At 44.0% G+C, this 23,472-nt stretch overlaps 3 protein-coding genes and 1 long non-coding RNA gene across 4 annotated transcripts; 2 read left to right on the top strand and 2 right to left on the bottom strand.

Moving 5' to 3' along the window:
• Positions 1-95: 95 nt before the first annotated feature.
• Positions 96-4,924, bottom strand: LOC133919639 (carbamoyl-phosphate synthase small chain, chloroplastic-like). The gene is made up of 11 exons (XM_062364092.1): positions 4,638-4,924; positions 4,390-4,432; positions 4,128-4,254; positions 3,229-3,317; positions 3,091-3,151; positions 2,942-3,009; positions 2,710-2,838; positions 1,962-2,068; positions 1,530-1,877; positions 487-652; positions 96-373 (listed from the first exon to the last, which is right to left on the bottom strand). Exons 1-11 carry the CDS (start codon positions 4,794-4,796, stop codon positions 330-332), a joined length of 1,341 nt encoding a protein of 446 aa, XP_062220076.1. The 5' UTR covers positions 4,797-4,924; the 3' UTR covers positions 96-329.
• Positions 4,925-15,069: 10,145 nt separating this feature from the next.
• Positions 15,070-21,239, top strand: LOC133919636 (universal stress protein A-like protein). Its single transcript, XM_062364089.1, has 4 exons — positions 15,070-15,339; positions 17,489-17,610; positions 17,730-17,848; positions 20,874-21,239. Exons 1-4 carry the CDS (start codon positions 15,156-15,158, stop codon positions 20,980-20,982), a joined length of 534 nt encoding a protein of 177 aa, XP_062220073.1. The 5' UTR covers positions 15,070-15,155; the 3' UTR covers positions 20,983-21,239.
• On the top strand, positions 15,350-16,438 carry LOC133919638 (uncharacterized). Its single transcript, XR_009909942.1, has 2 exons — positions 15,350-16,089; positions 16,177-16,438. It is a non-coding gene; the product is annotated as an uncharacterized LOC133919638 (long non-coding RNA).
• Positions 21,002-21,834, bottom strand: LOC133919637 (uncharacterized). The gene has a single exon (XM_062364090.1). The coding sequence runs from the start codon at positions 21,715-21,717 to the stop codon at positions 21,193-21,195; it is 525 nt and encodes a 174-aa protein (XP_062220074.1). The 5' UTR covers positions 21,718-21,834; the 3' UTR covers positions 21,002-21,192.
• Positions 21,835-23,472: the final 1,638 nt, after the last annotated feature.

Below are 23,472 nucleotides of genomic sequence, written 5' to 3'. Positions count from 1 at the left end.
GCTAGCCATTCTTTACCTCTACCGGTACTCGTGACCAGCTTTACTCGTCCGCAAGAAATTCGTAAGGCATAATTCGTGTGTCCCATACGGTGCGATTGATAATGGAACAAGGGGCATCTTGTTGCCATAATAAGAATTTCAAAAGGCGATTTAGTGGTACAATGTCCAAAGCATCTTATTCTCAAGTCGTCCAAAATTCAAGAACTAGGGCATTTGGAAGACAAAAAACTACAGATACAACAAATTATTTTGAACTTATCCCAGCAAAGTCTGCAAAGGAGCTCCGATACAGGTATTAAACCTTTCCATGTATCATTATTCCTCACTCCTCACAATCTGTTGTTCTGCATGAGCTCTATAAATTCACCGAAAGCTGTAAAAGCACAAAAGCAAATTCACAACATCAGCACAAGAACACTAAAATGCATTCTACAGCAGGTTGTATATCAAGAAGAGTTTACAAGAATATTACTGAAAGAATTGTACCTAGATCAGAGTCGTGCGGTCCTGGGGAGGACTCTGGATGGTACTGAAGAGACATAAGCTTCATCTTGGGGTACTGAAGGCCGGCACAGCTATTATCATTCAGATTGATATGCGTTACTTTTACCCCTTCTGGAAGTGACTCTGGGTCAACTGCGTAATTGTGATTCTGCAGAGAAAACAAATCATACTTTAGGTCAATGCAGACCAAACAAACTGCTATGCGAGCATTACAACTAAAAGGAACAATAACAGTGAGTCCAGACCACCAAAAGTAAGAGTTAAAGAAAAGTAAATAACACGGATACTAACAGTAGCGCACTCATTTTCGGTAAAGACTACACTCTCATCTCAAATTATTTCGTGTATATAATTTTCAATCTAGCAGGCTGGACTGGCTGATTGGATTTACTCAATAGACTAACAAAGCAAAGTTACAATTCTGTATCAAAAGTCTGAGCAACTCAAATTTGCTGAAGGAAAAGTTGAAAGAAGTGCAGCAACTCCCAACAGGTACACAGGTCATACAACATCAGTGGTATTGCACGAGAGAGACTAACATTGTAGTTATTTAAACAAAACTACTCATTAAAGCCCATGATGAGGACCAACGATTTTTCGGTTGAAATGAAGAAACCACATCAACAAGCCCTTTATCATACTATTGCACTTGTTGTATCCTAGTTGTACTAACATTCGGAGGATCAGGATTCTATCACCCAAATAAAAGAATATTTGATTTTGAACAGACATGAGTCACATTTTGGGTCTGTTTGGTTGGACTGAGGCTTTTGGCTTTTCTGGCTTCTGGCTTATGATATTTTGCTATTGGCTTTTGCAATAAATTTTTAGCTATTCAGCACATCAAAAGCCAGAAAAACTCCTCTCAACCAGCTTCTCAATTTTTAGTTCATTTTCTCATAAGTAAATTTTTCAGCTTTTCAAAAGCCAGTTCACAATTGAGTTTTGGCTTCTGGCTTCTGATTCGAGAAAAGCCAAACCAAATAGGCCCTGAGTACCACAAATAGCAAGAAGTGGGAACAAACCTGTGCACTAATGTCTACACGTCCACTTCGGAGATCACAAACAGGATGATTTCCCCCATGATGACCAAATTTCATTTTAAATGTCTTTCCACCGAGAGCCTGCCCAATCAATTGGTGGCCCATACAGATGCCAAACACAGGAACGTTCCCTATTATTTCTTGTACTGTCTTCACAGCATAGGGAACTGCAGCTGGATCTCCAGGACCATTGCTAAAAAGAACACCATCAGGCTTCAAATTAAGTACCTCGGAAGCAGGCCAATTTGCTGGAACAACAGTTAGTTTGCATCCATATGATGCCAAACGTCTCAAAATATTATGCTTGATTCCAAAATCATAAGCAACCACCTATAGAAGAAATGGAAGCTAATGTCAGGTATGAGGTTTATTTTGAAATTTGAATATCATGAAAAAAAGAGTGCCAATACTGACATGAAAATTTCCACTTGGCTGATCCTTCTTGAACTCCCATTCTGAGTAGGTCTTGTCTGACCATTCATATGGAGCATCACATGTGACACCACTAATCAAATCAACTCCTGCATAATATCAGCATGAAAGCTCCTTTCGTTATGACCAAGTGATCAACAGCTTAAACAGCATTCAAAGGTCATTTGCAGATGGCAACAGCATAACTGACAATCTACCAGAGACTCGTAGAAGCAGTAGCAAGCAGTATTGAAGAACTATCTTTCACACATATAGTAAATAATGTCTGGATGAACGGACAAAATCACTTCATTGAAACAGTAGGAAATCTAAGTGCTCCAACAGATTGAACCAAGTAAAAAGTGGATATGTTTAGGTGCTCTGCATTGTGTTTTCTTTCTTTCTTTTTTCAAATCTTTCTCTCTCCTTTCCCAGATACATGCATTGGAATATTTTGCAAGTGATGAATTTTAACGATTTCCAAAGTTCCCGATGGCACCCAGTTCTTTATAAAGTCAACACTGATGATATCAAAAGACAGTTATATGATCATACTGTGCATCGTAATCAAAAGCATCAAGACATCGATACATATGAAGTTAGTTCTTCGTAGAAAATCCTGCAACCATTTAGGTTTAGCACTGGAGACTGGTGTGACATGTGTTTGCATCAAGCCTAATTTTTTAGAATCATAAAGAGAATCACATATGGGAGATTCAAAAAACTGATGCACGAAGAAACCTTAACATACCAACAATTTTCCACTTTCGGGCCATTTCCAACAACTCATTGTCTGTCCGAGATTGGTCAGTACTCAAGACACCAATAAGACTACCATCTTCTCTTAACCTTCGTGTTATGGCACGTGTATCCACGTCATCTGCGTAAAAAGCAAATCCATGGTGAACTAAAAGATTTTTCTGCATGTTTGAGTTGAGGGGGAGAGAGAGAGTGAGAGAGAACTGTTACATACTATCACTTACATATTCCCATAATGTTCCTCTTAATCAGATACTCTTCAAGTATTTTTGTGCACCGCCAGTTGGAAGTACTACAAAAGAAAATGTCAATTTAACAAAAATGGGGAAGGTTCTCTCAAAATGTCAACCAGTGCTAAAACAGAAAAATTTACCAAATGCTTAGATTTCTTATGATTAGGCCACCAAGGAAACATTGTTTTGATTCTTCATCATCTGCAAAAAGCATTCTACTTATTTCATGCTTAACTGTCAAGAAAGTATCTTACATCTCAAGTAGAAGAATAGCATACCAGGGTTAACTCCAGTGTTTCCAATATGGGGGTTGGTCATCAGGACAAATTGACCAGCATAACTTGGGTCAGTCAAAATCTCCTGATAGCTGCAACCACACAAGTAGCAATTCTTAGTCCTATATAAAATGGTGTATAGGATACATCACCAAAGCAATCACAACAGCAGTGCCAGAACATGAAATTAAAGCAAATAATCAATCACGCTAGAGTAATAGCGTGTTGAGATAGTGCTGCAGTAAAACAAAAAAAAAAGGATCTTTTTCAATAGTACAAAAGAGTTGATTGACGAAGGATCACTCCGAATGCCAAAATTAGTAGACCTCTGTGTCAACCAACAAGCTCAATCAGCCTGGCTACAGCCATCTGTCATGTAATTTCTGAATAATCTCACTATCCTCAGTATCTTCAGGCCTCAGTGACTCCATCAAATATGCTGAATAATATTACCACTCCCTGAATCTTCTGGACTCAATAAAGGTATGCATTTTTTTTATTGCAAGGACTATCAGAATTCAACAATTCACCCCTAATGGTTCTGTTATCTTGCAGCACTGAAATTTTCAAACACAATGGATTAACAGGAAGCTGGAACATACTTTTAAAGGTTTCTGTTCATTTGTCACATATAATATGACCAAGTTGCACCAGTATGTGATATGGGTACAATGATATGACGATATGATAGAGATTAGATTAAGTGGTAGGAGTTAACTGTCAACTACCCCATCAAATATCTGATAGTCACCTATCATGAAGCTTGCCTGAATGAATAGCGCAATTTTTTTTAGCGTGAGTGAATAGCACAAGTTGACTGAGCAAACAAACAATACTCAACCAAAGTAGGCAAAACATGCCACCACTCAGACAAAAATAGAAGTCGGTCCTAGATGATTTACCCTGTCAAAGATGTGTTGAAAACCACTTCACCAACTTGTGTTCCTGAAACACCAAAAGACTTAGCCCTCCACACCGAGCCGTCCTCCAGAACAAGACGAGCATCGCTCAGTTTCCACGGCCTTTGCACTGCACCAAAAATTCGAAAGCGGTGAAACAGAAATCACCGAGCCCTCAAATTGTGCATGTACATAATTGCTAAGATCGCAATACAGAATAGTCCACGCGACGAATAAGCGAGCGAATTAGCGAAAGACAACTCACCTCCATCATCCACCACGCTGGCACTCCGCACGCCACTGGCAACCTGCACGGGAGAACACGGGGTAACTCAATTCCAGGGTGGTAAAACAACCATCAGCAGGCGAAAACATAGCGGATTCAGAATCCCTCATTAGCGATGAGACGAGTGCAGGGTTTTACTGGAAGCACTAAACAAGCCAAAGGAAGTCAATGACGCTTAGAGCCGCACGGTTAAAGCTGCAGACGCGATAATCTCGCCTCACGCTCACCTTGGTACGGACGCCGAGGCATCGGCTCCCACCTCGTCGGAGGCCAACCGAAGGCGCCGAGACGGCGAGCGAGCTGAGGTTCCGCTGACCGGCGCAGCGCGGCTCGGCGCCGGACAGGCACCGGAAAGGCGCGGAAGCCGTGGCCGGAGGCGCCGCCATCGTAGAGCGCGAGGTGCGGGTACGTACTAGGGGTGCTCGCCTTCCTCCGCGCCGCCGGACCGGACCGTGGTTCTCGCCGCCGCCGCCCTAGGTTTTGGTGTGTTTTGTTGTCCCGTTGCGTCGGTTGGCGGTCGGCCCACCAAGAGCCTCGCGAGATCGGTGGGGCCCGTGAGCCCACGGTGTCGTAGAAGGTGTCCGACAGACGGAGAGCGTGACCCAGATGTGACGGCCCAGAGACACTAGGCCTCGGAGGAGCACTTCTGTTGTGCGGGCCGAACTGGCTGCGTATTCGTGGACAAACGAACGTCCGGGCCTCCGGGGCGGTCAGGTCTCAGGTTTTTTTTACATAAGGGTCTCTTGACCCGGCCTTTTAGGAGGCCAATTTGTTGATGTTAAATTCCTGGCCGGCTAGCTCTCACCTTGAGCTTTTATCAACTGCTCTACGAGCAGCTCCCAGGTCAGGTCTCAGGTGCTAAGCTTCACGTGCAAAAATACATATATTTTTTTCGAACGATGCAAAAATGCATATTTAACGAGAACGAGCCGTTGCTAGTTTGCCCCAAGTCGTGCGGTGGTACGCTGTCCACCAGCGTTCGATCCTTAGATCAGCGCTGGTGTCTCCTTTCTTGTGTTCAGCTGCATCGCGGCGCCTGGAGGTTCGAGTTTTCTGCAGAAATTTCGGTTTTGGGGATTTGCGTTTTGAGTTCTATCGCTTTCCTGATTGGAATCTTGTTGGGATTGCTTTCAGGTTCTATTGGTTATCCTTCATATTGACCAAATTTTGATTGTTTTCTACATCAGATGAAGGAAGATTTTTCTCTCTGGTAGTATGTACCGTGCATGAACAATTCTTTCTCGTCGTCCAATTAATACTGAAAATATTGTTTCTTTTCCTTGATTTCAGGTTTGTGCAGCGAGAGCTATCCATATATCTTAGTGTCATTTCAACTAATCGAAGACTTGTCAGTGGGGTGGACTAACTCATAGGCATGGATTCGTAGAGCTCTGTTGGTCATTGTTGCAGATAACTTGTTCAGTTGATCTTATTCACGCCCTTTGTGTTTGTAATTGCATAGGTAAAAATAATGAGAATTGGATGGAGCTTCCTGCAGTATGACTGTATGAGCTAATTTCATTGATCAAAGTGGGGAAGTTGAGAACTTTCATGATTTTGAGGACAAGGTCTTGCTTTTTTGCACAGTTCTAAGTGATGAAGAGTTGAGGTATTTACTGGCTGAAGCCGTGGAGCGGTATTTATTCCTGTTCGGCACCAATGGCACCAAAGGCAGTACTCATAGTGGTGGGTTAGCCATATCAATCCCAAAAACTCCAAATGGCTTCAGGAAACGATGAGCTTTTAACTATCTTTTGGTCGTGCAAAGAAGGTTTTTCATGCTTTAATTCAAAGCCAAGCTTACATCCTGCTAAACTTAAGTTTATGTATTGCATGCAGATCCGGTCCTGATATTTCGGTTGCTCGATGCGAGATTAAAAATGAGATCCATTATTAAATATAAATCGCCTAGATCTATTTTTTTAATTTATTTTTACACCGATATACAAAATATACATATACATATATGACCTTTGAATTTTAGAGGCCCGAGACGATCGCACCGCTCGACCCCTCCGGACCGGCCCTGATTGCATGTGCCCTATCCTATCATTCTTCTATACACTTATTATTCAGTCCGGAATCATATTTTTTTAATCTCAGTACTCAAGCTGTGCATGCTGTTCAAATGTGCGTCATAATGTCCTGTGAGCCACTTGCACCCCGCGCCACGAGGGGCGGAGGGGCGCAGGAGCCTCTTCGCGGGCAGCAACGCGCTTTCCACGCCGACATCGACCCGCAGCTGCGGCCGTGGCCTGGGATTCAGAAGCTGGCCATCGCCACCATCTTGGTGCTCGGGTGCCTCCATTTCCTGCCGGCAATGCACTTCCGCGACCCCGCCGACCCGCGCCGCAACTGGATCCCCTTCGACAGCTCCCGCAACCCCTCAGTACGGTACTGCGCTCCGCTCTTGTCACACTCTGTAGGGATGGCGATGGTGGGGCTGAGCACGATAGGGATCTGGGGAAACACGGGTACGGGATGGCGATGGTGGGGCTGAGCACGGCGCTGTTCGAGCATGGCGCGGCATGCGGTGGCTGCTACGAAGGTTTCCAATCCAATTGTCAGAGACTAGTGAGCAAAATTGAAGCTTTAAAGCGCTTGCTGATGGTTGAAGAGAGTTAAATGACACTGAGGCTGCGGACCATGCCATTCCTGCTGCCAAGCCGCTGCTTGCTGAGTGTGCAATCTCATATATTCTTAAAGTTTCCAATCCAACTGTCAGACTAGGGAGCAAAATTGAAGCTTTAGGTTTGTTCAATAGTATATGGTAGCAAGCTAACTTGCTCACTATGTGTTGGTTCAAATGCTTATAGAAATAGAGAGTTTATTGACAATGACTTTCCTTTTCGTCATATCATGAGGAAAAAATATACTACTGGAACACTTGCTGAGACGATTCATTTCTGAATTTTAGTACCTGACCACGTGTGCAGATGCAGGACACTAAGGATGTGGGAGCGGCTTGTTTGAATTCAGAAGAAATAAATTATGGCTAGCCGGTAATAAGCATTGTCATTACCTGAAGTATACAATATTGAAGGTGCGGACTCTACTAGTTGTTGGAGCTGCTGCTACTGTCTTTGTACGCATCAGTTGGAATATCAAACTTAAAACATGATCTTGCAGTGCATACTAATTTTTTTATTAGCTCCACGCGTCCATCATAGGGAGTTCCTTTTTTTAGACTAAGTATGACAGAATGTTCTTACTTGCATGCATGGTCTTCCATAGAGTGAGCAGTAATTCATGGTTAGTTATTTTTTTAGGGATGCAATTATTTTTATTTTCATTCTGACTGATCTTGTGCCTGATCCAGTTTAGTCCATAGGCTGTCATTCACCTCATCATAAGGTGTATTGGATCCATTTAAAGCACATATGCATCACAGATAACCGCAACTGTTTTTCTTTATGCGTGTGGTTCTGCAGAAGACGTGATGAAATACAAGTCCATATTGTGCATGAGAAAAATGAAAATTCATTGGTTGAAGATTAGTTAGCCCCTTTCGATGCGATGTACTATCAATGAGATGCAACATGCATGTCTATACGTTCTTTTTTTTTATTCATTGTTGCAAATATATTTGGGCCTGAATATGCTGGACATCATTTTCTTCCTTTCTTGGTTGTAACAGTAGGAATGAGTCCACCAAACAGATATGCATCACTGACGGGCATGACTGTCAGGGTTATACATGTTTGTTTGGTTGAGTAACCTAGCGAAAACAGATTTTACACATTATGATGATAACCGTTAGAATTAGTTTTCGTGATGGTTAAAGAGAGTTAAATGAATAGCCATGATCAGATTTTGGGCAGAATCTTGCGCGTCATGGTTGTATGTTGCCACCCACCTACCTGACTTTCTACGCATCTGATTTGAAAACCGTTACGATGTATAGGTATCTTACTAGCGTGTGAATTATGTGAGTCCTCATATGTATCCTTAGAGAATGCATATTTAACGGTGGGTGTAGATTGCATTGAAAAAGCACTTCCTCAGCGGTTAGAAACTTACACTTCTCATTTCTCATCATTAACACAGTAAATAATATATCTAAACATAAATAGACATATATGTAGAAAGAGACTCACTTTCTTATTATTTTAACGTAGTGATTAGTAAATTTTTGTATCCTCTCCTCTAATTATATATGGCCCATAAAGTCCTTATAATCCGAGTTTTGATATAAGCCCGCAAGTATTTTTCACGGATACGGTTTCATAACCGGTTAGCATCACACCGTTAATAGCCTGATACGTGATGGATGCCAACCAGGTGGTGAAGTTGGTGAAAGAGTTCCCGCACCAGCTGCATGCTGGAACTTAGAACATGCAAATTAATTTACTGTTAGTCTGTTAACGTTGTGCTTGCTCAGCCCGACGTCTACAGCGACAGAAGTATCCCGTACCAATTATTGATCACCCCTGCCCTTTCAGAGAAAGGAAAATAAAACATCGAGTCCAATCAGTACACGCTTTTTTATGTATGCTGTCGGATACTATAAACTGTAGCTATTTGGTAAAAAAGACTTTAAAGATTAAAATAATATTTTGATGAACAAGAGAGGGAAATAATTCAAAATGACTGACATGCCCTTGTCATCCTTTTTTCTAAAACAACCTAGTGCCCTGGCCCCACCTGTCACCCTCTTAACTCCCCTTTCACTTTCCTTTGAGCCACAAATCTTTTTGTCATTGTAATAGGTAAGGAGTTGTCTCACGAGACGGGTCCTGCGTCGCTAAGTGTCAGTCGATAGTAGGTATTATCAAGATCATGGTCTCATCACGTGACCAGGGCGAGACACGTGATACCAAACCCTTGGTCACAACGCAAAATCCTGTGACCAACTCTTATTGGTTACAAAGCAGATACTTATCTAACCAGCCAAGTCTCATTTAATGCTGCTCACTCGAGTATTTTCCTTCCACAAGTGCTCGCTTTCGGCGAGATATGGTCGTGGGGTGGAGTGGTGTTGCAGTGACTCGTCCCATAGCATTTAATATCGTGGGATGGTTTGACGGGTGAGCGCGACGATGTTCATTGGTGGTACAGGGCGTGCAGGACGACTAGATCGGGGTGAGCGTGCGTACCCACCATCATGATGAGTTAGGAATAGCTAGACTTCGTCAGGCGTAGGTTTGTCACCTGTTTTGATACGGTCCGTTTGTATGAACATCTTTTCTCCTGGTATATAAAGGGGTAAAGACCTTGCTTGTAAGAAAAGAGAGAAGACATTTTGTAACAAGTTCACCCAACTCATAAGACAATACACATAAAATAGGACTATTATCTTATGGAAGGTCTGAACCTAGATAAATCCTTATATTTTTTGGTCTAGTTCGATATACATCCAATAGAAACACAGATCAATGCGTCCATCGTCCAGTATACCCCGGATTCATTGTCAGGGATCATCCCTCGACAGTTGGCGCGCCAGGTACGGGTTGTGTTTTTCGCGTTTTCTGCAAGTTTGGAGGTTATGGTTGGGCTACCCACATTCAGATCCATGACGGTTGCGGGGTCTCGTTCAGAGGACCCCGACCATCGTGAGGTTTTCATTATGGGGTACAACCCAGATGAGTCCGATGTTATCCAAGCATGGGACACTGAGTTAGAATCCAAAGACTCTGAGATCGAACGTGAGGTTTGCATAGTGGCCCATGCAACGGGGGGCAACAACGACGTTCGTGCCGCGGGAACCGGAGGTGAGCCCCAGGCAGTAGGCCAAGAGGAAAACTAGTCTAGCGTCAGGCATGGAGATGGTCACATGTTGCCCTAGTAACAGCAATGCCACCTGGAGGAACACCCACATGAGGTAGAGACCTTGGCGACGACGTCTTCAAGGCCGTTGCACTGCACACGGAACACGAGCACCGGGGGCTTCCCCTTCACGATGTCTCGCTGCTATATGGTCAGTGGCTCGACTACGAGACCATGACCCTCGTGCAGAACTTGCATACTGCGTGAGTACTTCTTAGCCACTCGTTGGTGGCAGTACCGGAGGGGTCAGTAGTAGCATCGTGGCTGTGTTATCTTGCCATCTTGATAGAGACCACCTGGCGCCAGACTGTGACAGCTGTCACCCCGTCCACTGTAAGGGATGGTCAAGATGGTGGCCGGCAGGGTTCACAGTGGGCTCCGCAGCCAGAGGAACCCCGAGCTCCCTTAGACCATCTCCAACGGATTCCCTTCGCGAAGGGATTTTTGTTTCCTTCAGCGCTGCAACGGTTTCTCTTCACGAATGGATTCTCTCTCATATTCCCTACAGAAACATCGGATGTGCTCGCTTCTGGAGGGGGCATAATTGACGCTTAATGAAGTCACGGATGACATCTGACCCTATCAGCTCGACTTCTCAAAGATGGCCAACACGTTGGGCCACGGTCAGTAGCTCCAGGGTAGTCGCGGGCAAATTCCCTAGTTTTTTTAACCCGCGCTAGAGCGCTCCGTACACGGAGGTTCTCCAAGGAACTATCGGCTATGAGGTAGAACCAATTCTCCCTCCAGCCCGATCGCGACGACTTGAGACCCACTTCAATGTAGGAGTCCATGACATCATCGTGAAGGCGAAACCCACAACTTTCGATGGGCAACCAGGTCACCGACCGGCAAGTGTAGAAGAACTGAAAGAGGTCGAGGCACGGCTTGACTCCGACAAAGTTCTCACATAGGTGTAAAGATGCTTAGCATGATAATGGAGTTAGGGTTCAGATGGAGGTGGCAGATCTTATAGAAGGAGATGACGGTGGTGAAGAACTCAGAGAAGACTGGCACGAGGCCCGCTAAGTAGAATGAGACAAACAACACGATCTCTCCCTAGCGGGGAGCGGGTGTTATCCCCATCGCGATACCCCGAGGAAAGGCAGCGAGTGAGTAGAGCGTCATCGTACATCGTCTTTAGCCTCGCCTCGTCGCACTTGGATCAGGGAAGGCGATCTCGTTGCTGGTGCATGCCATCAGACGAAATTGAAGATGCAGCGAGGGCAAGAATGGAGATGGAGACGAAGGGCTTTGAGTGCGAAGGCTTAGAGGCTAAGGGAGATGACGAAAGGATTCGTTGGGAACCCTGAGTACTCCAATTTAAAGGACCGACGCGGTATCTCAACTGTCGTGGGGTCTGATCCATGAGATATTCAAAAGGTCACACGTGGAGAACCGAAAATCCCTCGGGTCTAGTGGAAATTAATGTTCTAGTCATAAAGCAGGTACTCATGTGGCCAGCCTTTTCTAGTCGTAAAGCAGGTACTCATCTAACCAGTCAAGCCCCATTTAATGCTGGTCACTCAAGTATTTTCCTTCCCTAGACGTTGGCTTTCAGTGAGGTATGGTCGTGGGGCGGTGTGGTGTTGCAGTGACCTGTCCCGTAGCATTTAATACCGCGGGATGGTCTGACGGGTGAGCGTGACGACGTTCGGTGATGGTACAGGGTGTGCAGAACGATCAGAGCGGGGTGTGCGTGCATATCCACCATCAAAATGAGCTAGAAATAGCCAGGCTTCGTCAGGCGTAGGTTTGTTACCTGTTTTAGCATAGTCCATTTGTATAAACATCTTTTCCCCTGATATATAAAGGGATAAAGATCCTGCTTGTAAGAAAAGAGAGAAGACACTTTGTAACAAGTTCACCAAACTCATAAGATAATACACAGGATGTAGGACTATTATTCCACAGGAAGCTTGAACCTAGATACATTCTTGTGTTTTTGGGTCTAGTTCGATATACACATCCAATAAAATTATAGATTAACACGTCCATCGTCCGATATACCCCGGATTTAATATCAGGGATCATCTTGACACTTTTAGTCCTCGAAGACCATTTGATTGTGGTGGAGATGTGACCTCTCAAGGTTCTGTGTGTCGAGCCCAGCACCGGTAATTGTGGATGTTGGACTAGAGGCCGTCGGTAGCAAGTGGAATCACGGATCCATGCTTTGCAGTTGCCATAGGCATGCATGGCTACTAGATTGGCAAGGACAAAGGGGAGGAGTGAATGCTATGTCATTAACGATGGAGGCTACTCCTGTCTGGACCGGGATCCCACTGACATCGAAGTCATGGTGACTTCGCCACTGACGTGTGGGCTTGGCCCCACGCGCTAGTGACCCACGGTGAAGTCAGGGGATCCCGGTCGCTCCCGTCCATCAATCCATGGCACTCTTGTGGTTCTCAATTGCCTGCCTATCGTCACTGCCATCCTGCTCATCGCGGTGTAGGAGGGATGAGCTATGACAGAGGAAGTAGGAGGCAAATGATGCTGATACCTATGGGAAGCTAGATCTAGGCGTGTCACGATACTAGAGACGTTGTTCGACACGATGAATCTAGGGCGGCTTTAACTTCGACAACCTCCCCTCCATGTGCGCAGCAAGGGGGAGGGAGAGATGGAGGACGAGGAGCATTAACACGAGAAAATGTTGTGCTTGGTGTTGGATCTTGCTTTGGGCAATCATGGGTGAGATGGAAGGGATGCAGCTGTGCCATGGGTAAGATGAAAGAGGAGAGCAAGAGCCGGCGGGGGAGCAAAGGCCGGAAGACACCGCAAAGTGAACTCACATACATAGGTGCAAATTATATATTCATAGCGCTTCTCTCCTCTTCAACCAAAAATATTATTTTAATAGGTTTAGTGCGTTCTAGCAAATAGTCAGAATTTTGAAATATCTGGAAACAAATATATAAAAAATATATCATATAACAAAAAACCCCACACTGAGCAAAATTTGTCATTAATCTACCAACATTCTGAAAGGAACCGTCAATGACTGATTGGACTAGGCATCTGTAATTATATGCCTACGAGGCAGCGAGATCCCACGTGGGAGAAGGAGCCCACGTGGGAGAAGGAGCCGGTGCTCTGCCCCTACGCGGAACACGAGTGACGTGTACCCTGGGCCCACTCGGCCGCTTCAGCGAGGGTGCTGCTATCTGCCACGTTGGCCCGTCAGGACCACGCGCTCCCAGGCAAAATGAGACTTGGCAACCGCTGGCGCTGCACGTCTCGAAAGTGCCTCAAGGGATCACAGCGAGATCAGTAGCACTCAAGCGATGGCTAACGGAAAGCAGATATTGCTTCCTGCACACTGGAACGCACCAGACTCGTGCCATGGTGGAGCATTTTTTTAAATGAAATGGCGGAGTAGTTTTTAAAACAAAATGGCGCAGCATTTTAATTTTACACAAGTGTCGTCTGTTGCTAAAATAATATCCACAATGATCCAAAAGTGATTTTGCACTATTGGTTACTCATCTATGATATGTATGTAAGTGTGTCTTGTCTAAACTAGACTAAAAGGTCATGAAGTCAGAAAAATGAGGTTTAAAACACGCAAAAAAAATAGAACACCTCTTATACTATAGAAAATTTACATTGTCAGTAAAGTTGAATCAAAGGGGAAATCGTGATAGATCTCCAACTGAGCAATGGCAAATGACAGAATAGAACATTTCTAAGGGTAAGAAAGAATACACCAGTGCTCGCCAAGACAGGATTTCTATTTGTGCAAAAAGTTATGGCTCAGATTGATCTTACCCATAAGTTGCTACATGATTCTAGTGCTTGATAACGCTTTAGCCTCTCTTTTTTTTTGACAAACCGAAGTAATAGTTGTGCCAAATATGATTTTAGTTTAACGATAAACATTATTTTAAATCTTTACAATATATATGCTACTAAATAATACACAAGATTATATATAACTAACTACGTACACCGTTGTGCACATGAAAATGGAGAGATTGATCCTCACAAAGGAAAATAAAAGGGAAATCTTGCTTTGTACTACCGAAAGATCACCAGGTTCAGAATTTATCACCGAAAAAATATATGGGTCTATGAAATACCATCCAAATATGCATCCGTTTTGTTTTCTAACATTATATCACATTCTGTATGCCTCTAGCACGTTTTCTTTTCCTTTCTAGCATGTAACACATATGAAATGACAACTTTGCTCATGTGCCCATGCTCATTGAACCAAGCTGCTCGCCTAGTTGCCCTCCTCACAACGCCTTATACGGCCACCGTAGTCATGTCCTTTAGTCGCTTTCGCTCTTAGGTGGATCCCGACGATGCAAACGGTGTCGTTGAATCCCAAATCGCCTCCACATACGGTGCAGGAAGCTGTGGAACCCGTGCGTAGTGCATCCCAATAGTGCAGGTCATCATTGAACCTGACGGTGACGGAGCTCGCCAATGTGGATCTCGATGGCAGGGGTTATGTAGGCACGATGGATCTCAACAGTGGTGGAATCTGGTCATGAAAGGTTGCTCCATCATGAAGATGAGGTGCTCAGCCTTGCTGCTATCTTCGATGTAGCCATAGAGACATGATAGATATATGGAGCTATAGGGCAAGCGAGGGAGATAAGCGAGCAAAAGTTATCAAGATAATTTTGTCCTACTTAACGATAAGATGGATAAGTTGACGAAATGTTAAATAAGGAAACATGTGATGATATTTTACAGACCTATATTATTTCAGTGGTATATTTCGAAACCAGTGATCTTTGGTGTTACAAAACGAATTTTCACAAAGAAAAATAAAATTGAGGGCTTGTAGCGTCTCGTTTGGTTCACTGCTGGGGTAGACTTAGCAAAACGAGGGGAACTCGTTGGCCGATATAAAGAAAGAGACAGCACATGCTGCTTTTTGTCCTCGACTCAAAATTTCCCCCAAAACTCTCTCTCCTTCTTGCCCAGGAAGGCAGCGCGAGCGAGCGGGCGAGGCGTGCGCTGCAATGGCGGATTCGTCGGCGCCGACGCGGGTGATGATGGCGGTAAACGAGTCGTCGCTCAAGGGGTACCCGTACCCCTCCATCAGCTGCCGCACCGCCTTCGACTGGACGCTCTCCAAGCTCGTCCGCTCCAACCCCGGGGGCTTCAACTTCCTCTTCCTCCACGTCCAGGTCCCCGACGAGGACGGTACGTACACTCGCGTGCCCCGTTCCCCTAAGACCTGCTCGTCTATTTTGCTGCGCGCGTGCTGCTCGACGAAATCACGATAAATGCGTATGTTCTCTCTCGATTCACGCGTTCGCGTTGGTGTCTATTTAGGCAATGTCGCGATGCGGGTACTAGGCTACTAGCTCTCTTCCGAGCACGGGTAGTTATTCGTACCACGCACTGACGATGTTCGACGAAATGCACGGTAGTGTTGGTTGATGTTGTCCTGATGTCCTCACTGCAATCTCGCTGTTTATGTAGGCGGATCCTCGAGCTGTTGCAACCCGTGTAGTGTTTGATATTTATAGTTAGTTGTGTTTCAGCTTCTGATGTGTTGGGCTTTCGTCTCTGTTCACAGCATCCTACTTTGGCTGCATAGTGCTCTATGCCTAGGTGCTTTATGTGGAACTCGTTCTGTTTCAGAACTAGTCAATGTTATGAACTCTTGAAGTAGGCTCTAGGCTATTCATAGCAGGCGGTGTTGGTTGTGTTAGTTGGCCCAACATCTGGATTAGGCGCAAAATCATTGGTGGGTGTATTGAATACCTCGTCTTCAAAGGCTGATTTCATAATGTGATTTTACAGCAAATTAGAATTTTAAAGAAAGTCAGCAAATGGGTTCTGATAATTTACTTGGTCCTAAATGGCCCGTGGCCAGCCTCTTACGGATAAGGTGGGATGCTGGTGTCTCCGAAGGTACGGATGGCATTTGACAGAATGCCGTTGAAGGTGGAAGCTTATGCTGCTTTGACTCCATAGTTTATATTACGACCATTCAGCTAGGCAAATGCTCAATGACATTGCAAATACTTACAGGAACATGGTATTGATTGTTTTTGCAAAGGAAGGTGTTACTGTGCTACTGGTTGTGCACATCTTGTCAGTGCATCAACGATGCTCTAACCAGAGGCTTCCATACTGATTTTTCCTCCTTTAGACCATCTCGTTGTGATCAAATCGCATGCTATAGACTCTTGGGTTTCATGAAGCTTACAGCCCCACTTCTTATTTTGAGACATTATCTACCATATCACCTTACTCTGTTTCTGCTATCAGGAATATTGTTAGCAACTCTTTACTCGCTTATGTTGTTTAGAAATGTTGCTGTTGCAGGCTTGCAGTTGCATTTGGCTCTTGCGACCTATTTCCGTGTACTACATTTTTATCCCATTTTGAGATCGATGGCCTTGTGTGTTGAAAACTTGATGCGTTTCTCTCGCTCTGTTTTGTTTTTTTAATTCCACACTCCTGCTTTTGTACAAGATAGACTAGTTTCTGTCCATGCAAATGATTAGACCTAAATCGAACTTTTGTATGTCAGTATTTTTTTGGGGACCATGATACATTTTTAGCTGATACCAGAAATTGAACAGAGGATTTATGCATCATGAAAGTTTAGAGGGCACTTCTTTTGATGCCATAATTTTCTTGTTTTGTTTATTCTCATAACCTTTCTTTTGTTGTTGCTATACCATCTGCGCCTGACTGCAAGATGAAGCAATCCAGTGATTATAAGATCTGGACAGAAAGTTTTTCTGCTCATACGAGTGTTTTATGTTACAGCACAATATAGCTGATATGATAAAGTTAGAACAAACAAATTGTGTGCTACATAGGTCCCACTTGGGGATCTTTATCAGGCTTCGGGCTCATTTGATTTTGTACATTTGGCTCTGATCAGAAAAGGACTCATTATGAACTTAGCCAGTTTGTGGTTGGTGCTGTACCAGATGAAATTGATTCATGTGCTACTAAGTGGTCTGGCTAGAAAACTTCTGTTGTTCATTGGAGTATCTTATTACAACACAATATAGCTGATATAGGAAAGTTGGAGTAAATTAATATCTCATTATAAGTCCTGCTTAGAGATCTTCCATCAGGCTCAGGGATCATCTGTTGTGGTAGTTTGGAAATCAGTTAATTATTTATCCCATGAACTTAGCCAACCTTTTGTGTTGTTCCAACGTCCAATGTATGAACTGAAACAAGACTTTTGGAACATACATTAGCGCCTAGAGGTTTTAAAAATTTTCCCAGTTTATATTTCTGTACAATAGGTGAAGATTGATTACATGCTCGAATATGTTGATATTGAACTGGGTATTTGTGTTTTGTTGCCAATCAAAAGGATTTGATGACATGGATAGCATCTATGCATCACCTGCGGACTTTCACCAAATGAAGCAGAGAGACAAAATAAGAGGGCTCCACTTGCTTGAGTACTTTGTAAACCAATGCCATCAGTTAGGGGTAATTGAACTTGGTTATTGCTCAGAAAAATTACTGATTTTCATCAGTAGTGTAGGCTCCAGCTGGTAGCAGTTTCCTCTTTGGTGTATAATGGTCTTTTTATCTAATTTGTGTTGCAGATAAAATGCGAGGCATGGATTAGACATGGGGATCCAAAGGAGGTTATCTGCAGCGAAGTGAAGAGAGTCCAGCCTGACCTTCTAGTTGTGGGAAATAGGGGCCTTGGGCCATTTCAGAGGTAACTGGAATACTCTATCAGCATAACTTGGTGTTTCAGTATTTTTTTGGGTTGGGGGGGGGGGGGGGGTGGAGGTTGTGAGGTGCACTTAGCGTTGAAAGGAAGATAGAAAATGCATGATGTGGGTAATTCAACTTCTCACATTACCATGCTCCCTGCTCACTGTGTTACAAATCTCTTACATTTTTCTACTCTTTGATTATCCAAAGATCTACGATTGTCTCTACTGTGCATTATGCAACAAAGGTTAGATTGACCAACTAATGTGTTGTTGTTGGTGCTGCTTGGGCACTTGATTTAATTGTAGTCGCCTGGTCCACACTGAAGCCTAGGAATCAGGATTGTCAGGCACTCAGGCTTGCCCATCCTGAGAAACAGTAAATAGAATAATGTAGCTTTCACCAATATATTCTGATAATATCTCATGGAAATAATAAAATTTTATGGAAAATAAGAAAATATTAATATTTTTGGGCTTTTTCTGGGCTCTGTACCAGGCCTTGGGCTTAGCCTGGCCAGTCCAGGCAAGGCTTGGGTCTGGCTTAGCCCATCGCATGACAGGTCTGGTGGTTACGGGCGGTGATTTTCAGCATTTTGCTTTTTCTGTCTCTTTTATTCAGTACCTTGATGTAGCATGAGGAAAATGTTGCTGTGTTTTTGGTACCTTGATGTACCCTATATGTCACACTCACACACTATTAGAAGATTATGTTAATTTTCTTTCAAGTTGTACATAAGCACATAGCTTTAAGATTAGTTGAAGGATTTTATTTCTTAAATCTCAATCTTCATTTGAACTTGTCAGATAGTAACTAGTTAGCCACTTTTCACAGCATGTTGTATTGGGTATTTTGCTTATATAGTTATATGGAGATCTAGGAAAGAGGGAAGAAACAAAGGAGCTTCGCATTAGAAGCTTCAAGCTCCACGGGGTGAGAAATGCTCCATCTAACAGAACAATAGTAAAAGGAGCAAGAGTTTTCACCCCCGGATTTATGTTGACTGTCATGTCAATTAAAAAAAAGGATTGCAGCTAACATCTAAAAGCACAATTAATATTGAATTTATGGATCTTGACTGTAACGTGGAGGTGGGAAATGAAATGCTATGCTTGATTTGCAATATACATGAAACTTCGATTGGTGGTGTGATGTTTCTGTAACATGTTAGGATGATATGTGCTTGAGTCTTATAAGGTACTGAACTGTGGTTTCTAATTAAACTAGCAAGGTCTGTTTGTGAACCGGAGAGCTCTCTCTCTCTCTCCTAAGTTTCCTTTGTTTGGGGTGTTGAATACTACACAGTAAAGATTTTTCTGTTAGTCCAGTAAAATGTTATCTAATACCCTTGAACTCTTTTCAATTGTCCTGTTCTAATGGGCTGAGTTGCACCTCATCCTTTATAGTGGACATAGCAAATATGTACCCCAATTTTACTTTCATTTTTCGTTGTAAAAAAAGATAGCTAAAGTTGTACCTTTATAAAAGAAAAAGTTTTTGTAAGTGGTTTAGATAGTCACCGAGCATATGAATACTTTTTTCATGACAATATTTTGTAAACGGAAAAGGTACCAAAGGAACAAGAAAAACATGGCTATTTCTTTTGTCTACTTTTGTCATCCTGCTTCTAATGAAGTGTAATTATGGCCTTTGTTATGATCATGACATTCTTCTCCTTTTGGTTGTGTTGGTGCTCAAATCAACTTACGATAGTCTGTTTCTCAACTTTCCAAGTGAATAGTGCATGCAGGATGCAAGTTTGTATTGTTATTCTTTGTGAGCATGCATGTTATAATGTCTTCATATGATTATATGGAAAGATTTTTTTTTATATTCGTGCACCCTAGACAAGATGTCGCCATACAAATCAATTAGCAGTAGAGTGTGCCTATTATGAAAGGCGTATACACTAATCCTAATGATAAACATTATATTGATGTTACTTTTGGATAATGTACTAATAGAAAGACTTGGTAATTTAGTGGCCTATACCTTTAGAACTAATCAAATCTCCTTATGATGTAATGGACTGTCTGTCCAGAACTAGTCGTGTAATCCACTCAGACAACTTTCACCTACTTATTTGCAAAATTTTTTTTAGTCGTTGAGCTTTTTGGTTACAGTTCAGATGATATTGTTGAGAGAATACTTGATTTACTATTCGATACTGATATGTAGTGAGTAGCTAAAGGCAATATTAGTTATGTAGCTTGACTAAAAATGCTTATTGAGTAATTGTTTTTATCCCAAATGAGGGTGTATTTGGGATCTAATGTAACTTCATCACGCATGACTTTTATGCAACTCTTTGTAGGATTGATGTAAGTTTTATTTACTTAGGGTATCTCCAGTAGATATTTTAAAAATTTATCCACTATAACACTATTACAACATCATCTAATACCATTACAGTATTACTTATTTTTTCTATCTCCAGCAGTTACCATATTTCCTACATTCCATTACTTTCTTTCTCTCCTCGAACCCACAGTCATTCAATAGCTACAGTAAAACGGTCTTCTTTTTCTGTCCGCAATTTTGCCGGCGTTCAACTCCATCCGTATCCCTATAGAACTGGATGCCGAGAGGCAAAAGGACAGCACAGTGCTTGCACAGTGAAGCCGCAGCTGGAAACCGAAGCTGTTGGAGGTGGCCTTAATTGTGTTGGTGTTCACAGGGTGTTATTTAGTTACTATGGGCTAGATAATGGGAACTTATATACAACAGGTAGAATTCTGCGCAATATGGTTGTTCCTGGGGATTTGCCTTCAAGAGCATGAGATAAATTAAAGTTTCTTACCATGCTGCAGTATACATTTGAACCCCCCCCCCCCTGGTGAATGAAATTTATTACCGTGCTGCAGTATATGAACCAGAGCATCTTCATCTGATTTGTCGTACTCCTAGATTATGGGAGTCATGCAAACGATTTTGTTTCTTCATTATATTATGATTCATTCCAGTGAGAAAATCCATAGGAAATTTACTTGCATAGAATCTGAATGGTTTGTTGCTGCTACTTGTAGAGTTTTCGTGGGTACAGTGAGCGAGTTCTGCGTTAAGCATGCTGAATGTCCCGTCATCACCATCAAACGGAAGGCTAATGAAGCACCCCAGGACCCTGTGGACGATTGATGCTTCCAAGTCATACCACTTGAGAACGAGATATTCTTCACTGCTTAATGGGTTAATGTACAAGGTACAATATGGAAGTACCTGGAACTAGTAGTACAAACTTTGCACACTGCCCCCGAGTGAAGATGAAAACGCTATTGCCCAGGGATGATGAGAGATTGTATCATATGTGATACATCAATCGAGTTGTGAACCTAACCTACTATATGGTCATGTACTAGGCTTTGCAGGAATGAATGTCCCGCCCCTTATTTGCCCTTGCCTGACCACAGCATCTGCAGGATATCTGAAACCTGCATACTCTTTCGGCACGGCGTAGCCTTTCGGCATGCCAACCTGGGGTTGATGATGATGCCCTTTGTTGTGAGGCCTGTTGTCGTTCTTCCAGGCTGCAGGTTTCCCTGGCGCAAACTTGATCTCGAAGCCGTCGTCGATGTCATGGATCATGGCGCGGGAGCTCGCCATGGGCTTCATCGCCGGGTACTTGATCTCGAAGCCCTTCTCCAGGTCGCCGCCGACGGGATTGGAGCCGTAGAAGTCCTGATCAGCTGACTTCTTCTTGGAGAGCCGGCGGCCGCACAGCCGCCCGACGACGCAGGCGGCGACGGCGAGGAAGGAGATCACCGCGAGCACGGCGAAGACCGGGCCGAACGAGCCATTGGACGCGGCGGTGGCCGGCTGCGCGTGCATGACGGAGTTGGGGTAGTACAGCGTGGGCTGAGGTAAAGAAGACATTCTCTTTCCCTCTGCCTGCCTCTCAGCTCTCGCAAACTATGAAACTAGCCTGCTCTACCTCTAAGAAATGGTTTGGCCGTTTGGGTGTCTCTTGGGCACCGAGGGAGTGTGGTCCTTTTATTGATGGAGCTAAAGGTAGCTGATTTGAATCGAGCAATTCCTTTGCATTTTTCACAAGCCTAGTGCTGAACTGCCCGCTGATATGATGATGCTGCTGCTGCCCATCTTTTCACTCTTCATTTTTATTTTCGCAGAGATCTTTGAATGCATCGGACCGCGAGAAAGGCAGGTGCTTTGGGATCCTTTGGAGCAGTTCAATGCGAGCTTGGAATAACGTCTCGGTACGTATGCAGCAGCAGCTGGCCTCTCTCTCTCACACACACACTCTGACACTGTCCCCTCCCCTGTGCTGTGATGTGCTTTGCTTTTGCTTTTGGACGTTGCATTGGATCAAAGCCACCGCGGCAGGGAAGAAGGGGCCGGGGCTACTGGCTAGGACATCCATCGCTTTGGTTTGCTTTTCCCTTCCGCTTTAGCAGACTGTGGGGCAGCGCCGCAGCGGGGAATGAGCGCCCCTCTTGACTGGTCACCTTCCGACGCCATTGCCTCCTCCAGGCCCCTTCGCCAAATTCCTTTGAGGTGACATTATAGGGCGTGTCTGTTCATTCATATGTCAAAGGGCATTGCTCTTTCCATCATGTGTTCACGTCCCCCTGAATCCGGTTTAGATGATGAACTTGTGAGCACGAGCAGCACGATTATTAGGCCTAGGACATGTAGGAACGTGGAACTGGTCATGATACATTGTTGAGACGTGCTACTATTCTACTGATTGGACCGACGAGAAGTAGGCGTTGCAGGGATTGCTTGAAGAACTGTAAACGAGTGTTGTGACCTAACCGGGCAGAATTAAGGCTTAGATCCTGTTTCTCAGTGAAGTTCAGCGAGGTCTAGATAAAATTTTACCTCAGCAGCGACAGAACCAAGTTTAGCGAGCTTTCGGTTAGAACTGAAATGAAATGTACGGGGTGATGGGTGCCTGCTGGATCGTATGGGCAGCCCGGGCTGCGGCGGACCTGCACTAAATTGCTTCCATTTTGGCGACCGGAACGCAGTAGCATGATGCCGCATCCTGTAGGGCACAATTTGGTCGCGTCACGCCGAGTTGCCGCTGCTTTGCTCGGCCGAGCCGTCCGCACTCTGGGAGATTCCTGCCAAGCCGTAGGTGTCGTAATCTACGCCCGTGTTGTCACCTCAGGTCTGGACGCTACAAGTGAGTAAGTGACTCGGGCAGCAAAGCGACGGCGTATAGTACCACTTGCCGCTTTGCCAGGTCGCACTTGCCAGGCTAGAACAATTGTGCAGGAATTCCCCGAATAATCTGAGAAACTTGATGGGACGATCTCTATGACTGGCCTCTGCCATTACATCGAGAAACCTGAGGCAATACCAGACTGTTTTGAGGGTAGCTCTTGTGGGGACCTGGGGTCATTCTCCATGAGTTCCATTTCGAATGTTGGAATTTTACAAATGGTATAATTACACACAGATATAGTACTCTACGTTTTAAACAGGATGCTCCTCCCCTTGGCTGCTTCGTATGTGTAGACAAAGCCGAAGAAATAGTACTCCTTTCAGAGATTACACTGAGATGTACAAGTACGAACTGGAGTACTGTGTAACAGCACAAAACTAGTACCACGAACAGTTTAGTCTGTCGTACTGTCACGCGGGGCCATCAATCGGGGGTGCATT

Source organism: Phragmites australis, chromosome 5, assembly GCF_958298935.1.
Source record: "Phragmites australis chromosome 5, lpPhrAust1.1, whole genome shotgun sequence".
NCBI classification, from domain to species: domain Eukaryota; kingdom Viridiplantae; phylum Streptophyta; class Magnoliopsida; order Poales; family Poaceae; genus Phragmites; species Phragmites australis.
This window is presented reverse-complemented; position numbering and strand designations above follow the sequence as displayed.

Coding starts and splice junctions, on each gene's coding strand:
- LOC133919636 (XM_062364089.1), top strand. CDS start 15,156: ATGGCGGATTCGTCGGCGCCGACGCGGGTGATGATGGCGGTAAACGAG. Junction 15,340..17,488: donor CCAGGTCCCCGACGAGGACG/GTACGTACACTC, acceptor GCCAATCAAAAG/GATTTGATGACATGGATAGC. Junction 17,611..17,729: donor ACCAATGCCATCAGTTAGGG/GTAATTGAACTT, acceptor TTTGTGTTGCAG/ATAAAATGCGAGGCATGGAT.
- LOC133919637 (XM_062364090.1), bottom strand. CDS start 21,717: ATGTCTTCTTTACCTCAGCCCACGCTGTACTACCCCAACTCCGTCATG.
- LOC133919639 (XM_062364092.1), bottom strand. CDS start 4,796: ATGGCGGCGCCTCCGGCCACGGCTTCCGCGCCTTTCCGGTGCCTGTCC. Junction 4,255..4,389: donor CAGCGTGGTGGATGATGGAG/GTGAGTTGTCTT, acceptor TTTTTGGTGCAG/TGCAAAGGCCGTGGAAACTG. Junction 3,318..4,127: donor TTCAACACATCTTTGACAGG/GTAAATCATCTA, acceptor GTGTGGTTGCAG/CTATCAGGAGATTTTGACTG.